This window comes from Asparagus officinalis, chromosome 6 (genome assembly GCF_001876935.1).
Source record: "Asparagus officinalis chromosome 6, Aspof.V1, whole genome shotgun sequence".
NCBI lineage: Eukaryota > Viridiplantae > Streptophyta > Magnoliopsida > Asparagales > Asparagaceae > Asparagus > Asparagus officinalis.
This window is the reverse complement of record NC_033799.1, coordinates 51,682,182-51,685,454: the sequence shown is the minus strand read 5'-3', so window position 1 is coordinate 51,685,454 and position 3,273 is coordinate 51,682,182. Positions and strand designations below refer to the sequence as shown.

General features: G+C 39.3%; 1 protein-coding gene across 1 annotated transcript; it reads left to right on the top strand.

Annotated features, from left to right (window-relative positions):
- Nucleotides 478-2,923, top strand: LOC109846180. The gene is made up of 4 exons (XM_020415402.1): nucleotides 478-603; nucleotides 726-1,224; nucleotides 1,306-1,704; nucleotides 1,791-2,923. The coding sequence occupies exons 1-4, from the start codon at nucleotides 478-480 to the stop codon at nucleotides 2,921-2,923; spliced, it is 2,157 nt and encodes a 718-aa protein (XP_020270991.1).

Sequence of the window (3,273 nt, the reverse complement as noted above, 5' to 3'; positions counted from 1 at the left end):
AATTGAAGGACTGAAAGGTGAAGATTAATACCGGATCTCTAGAAATTAAGCAGGGAGCTCGAACCACGAAAGTAGGCTAGATTCCTTGGGGATTTGATTTGGATTAGCATAAAGCTTAATGGGTTTAATTTAATCTTGATTCCACGAAAGTAGGTTAATTGAGATTGATTAGGCACGATCTTTAGACCTTGAAAGAGGCTTTAGATTAATTTAGGCTAATTCACCCTCTTTAGTTTAAACCAACACCGAGAACTAAAATAATTCATCATTGAGCATCGAAGTTGTGGTGAAAACTCAATCCTGACTCTTCATTATATTGAATTTCACCTGATTAGTTATTATTTTATTTCTTTTAATTTTCATCTCTTCTAATTCACTCATTAGATTTAGCTAGTCGAATAACGTGAGATTTGGTAATTAACCCTAGTCCTTGTGGGATCGACCTTGATAGCTACAACGAATCCGTGCCAAGCTACGATGGGAGATCAAAATCAGCTTCTTAAGGATTTCGCAGCCCCAAATGCTCAAGGCACACAGTCAAGCATTACAAGGCCCAATGTTGAAGCTAATAACTTTGAGCTGAAACCATCACTGCTCTCAATGGTTCAGTAGAATCAGTTTGGAGGAGGTGCTACTGAAGACCCGAACCTCCACCTGTCAATTTTCTTGGAGTATTGCGACACTTTGAAACTTAATAGAGTGACCAATGATGCTATTCGACTCAGATTTTTCCGTTCTCTTTAAGGGACAAGGCTAGGGCTTGGTTACACTCATTGCCAGCTGGGTCCATCACCACTTGGGATCAATTGTCCAGAGCGTTTCTTGCAAAGTATTTTCCTCCAAGTAAAACATCACAGATGAGGAACCAGATCACAATCTTTGTACAGAAGGAAGGAGAGTCACTTTATGAAGCTTGGGAACGCTACAAGGAATTATTGAGGATGTGTCCTCACCATGGACTGGAGAAGTGGTTAATTAATCACACCTTCTACAACGGGCTCACTTACAACACACGGATGACTGTTGATGCTGCTGCAGGAGGAGCTTTGATGAACAAAACAATAGACGAGGCATACACTCTCATTGAAGACATGGCTCAGAATCACTATCAATGGGCGAACGAGCGTGCTCCTCAGACATCAAAAGGAGGCAAGTATGAAATAGATGCTTTAGACCATATATCCTCTAAAGTTGATGCTTTGTTTAAAAAAGTTGAAAGCTTGAGTATTAATTCTTTGGCGTCTACTTCAATTTCATGTGAGATATGTGGCTATGTGGGTCATTCTGCACTTCAATGTTAATCAGGAAACCCCCCATCCATTGATACTTCTGGTAATGAGCAAGTTAACTATGTTAATAACTTTAATCAGAAGGGAGACCCATTCTCCAACACTTATAATCCGGGGTGGAGGAATCATCCTAATTTTTCTTATAGAAACCCACCTGGAAATCCCATGCCTGCATCTAATTTTGGTCCACCTGGTTTTCGTGCTCCTCAATCCAATTTCCCTTCTCAAAAGTCAAATTTGGAAAATATGATGGAGAAGTTTGTGACGACTCAATCAAAATTGAATGAAGAGTTTAAGCAGCAACAACAAACCACGAATGAGGTGGTAAAACAATTGGCCTCTAAGATGGATTCCCTAGCTACGCATAACAAGATGTTAGAGACACAAATAAGCCTCCTCTACCCTTTCCCCAAAGGTTAGCTAAGGCTAAGTTAGAAAAGCAGTTCGGAAAATTTTTGGAGATTTTGAAAAAATTGCACATCAATATACCGTTCATTGAAGCTATCTCTCAAATGCCTTATTATGCTAAGTTCTTGAAAGAGATCCTATCTAACAAAAGGAAGTTGGAAGAATACGAGATTGTGGCCCTTACTGAGGAGTGTAGTGCTATCATCCAGAATAAGCTGCCTCCTAAGCTTAAGGATCCAGGTTCATTTTCTATTCCTTGTGTTATTGGTAATGTCTCTATTAACCGTGCTTTGTGTGATTTAGGTGCAAGCGTAAGTTTGATGCCAATGTCCATCTATAAGAAGCTTGGCATAGGAGATTTGAAGCCAACCACGATATCACTCCAACTGGCGGATCGATCGGTAAAATATCCGGTAGGTATACTTGAAGATGTACCTATCCAGGTTGGTAAGTTCTTTTTCCCGGTTGATTTCGTTATTTTAGAAATGGAAGAAGATTCTAACATCCCAATTATATTAGGAAGACCCTTCCTTGCTACTGCAGGTGCTATAATCGATGTTAAAAATGGAAGTCTCACCCTAAATATTGGAGGGGAGAAGGTAGAATTTGATTTAAGTAATACTATGAAACTCCCTCTAACGATTGACAAGTCTACACATGAGCAACTTGCAAACCATTACTCACCTGATCCACTTGAAAAGTGTTTGGTAAGTGACGATTCAATAAATGATGAAGACCCGGAGGTAGTCGTGTATGCTCAATCTTTAGAATCAACATCAACTGCTCCATTTCGAAATGCAAAGTTTGAAAGTCTAAAGTTAAAGCCAAAAGGTTCTACTTGTGAAGAGGATAAAGCACCCATAGGCATGACACCGTTCAAGTTGGTATATGACAAATCGTGTCATCTCCCAGTTGAGTTAGAGCACAAGGCGTATTGGGCTATCAAGTTGCTAAATTTCGATATGAAGACCGCAGGTGAGGAAAGAAAGCTTCAACGTCATGAGCTAGATGAGCTGCGTTTGGATTCGTATGAGAATGCTCGCATTTATAAAGAGAGGACTAAACGATGGTACGACAAGAATATTCTTCGAAGAGATTTTAATCAAGGAGATATGGTGCTACTTTTCAACTCTCGTTTGAAGCTTTTTCCGGGCAAGCTCAAATCTCGGTGGTCCGGACCTTTTCAAATCCGTGAGGTTTTTCCTAGTGGAGTTGTTGAAGTTTAGAGTGAAACAAGGGGATCTTTCAAGGTGAATGGGCAACGATTGAAGCACTACATTGTAGGGGAACAACACGAGAAAGGGGTCACGTATATCCTTTCAGATCCCCCTTCGTCGGATAATTAAAAGAAAAAGGGGTCGAGCTCATGACCATAAACAAGCGCTTCTTGGGAGGCAACCCAAGTTTTCATTCATTTTTTTATCTTATTTTATTTCATTTTAATTTCATTTTTTTTAATTTTTATTTTTTTTAGGCAATTGGATCGGCACAAATTTAACTTATAATATTTTTGATCATGCAGTTGTGAAGAAATGAAGACATTGAAAAAAAACTGCAGAAAAAGGAGTTAAAGATG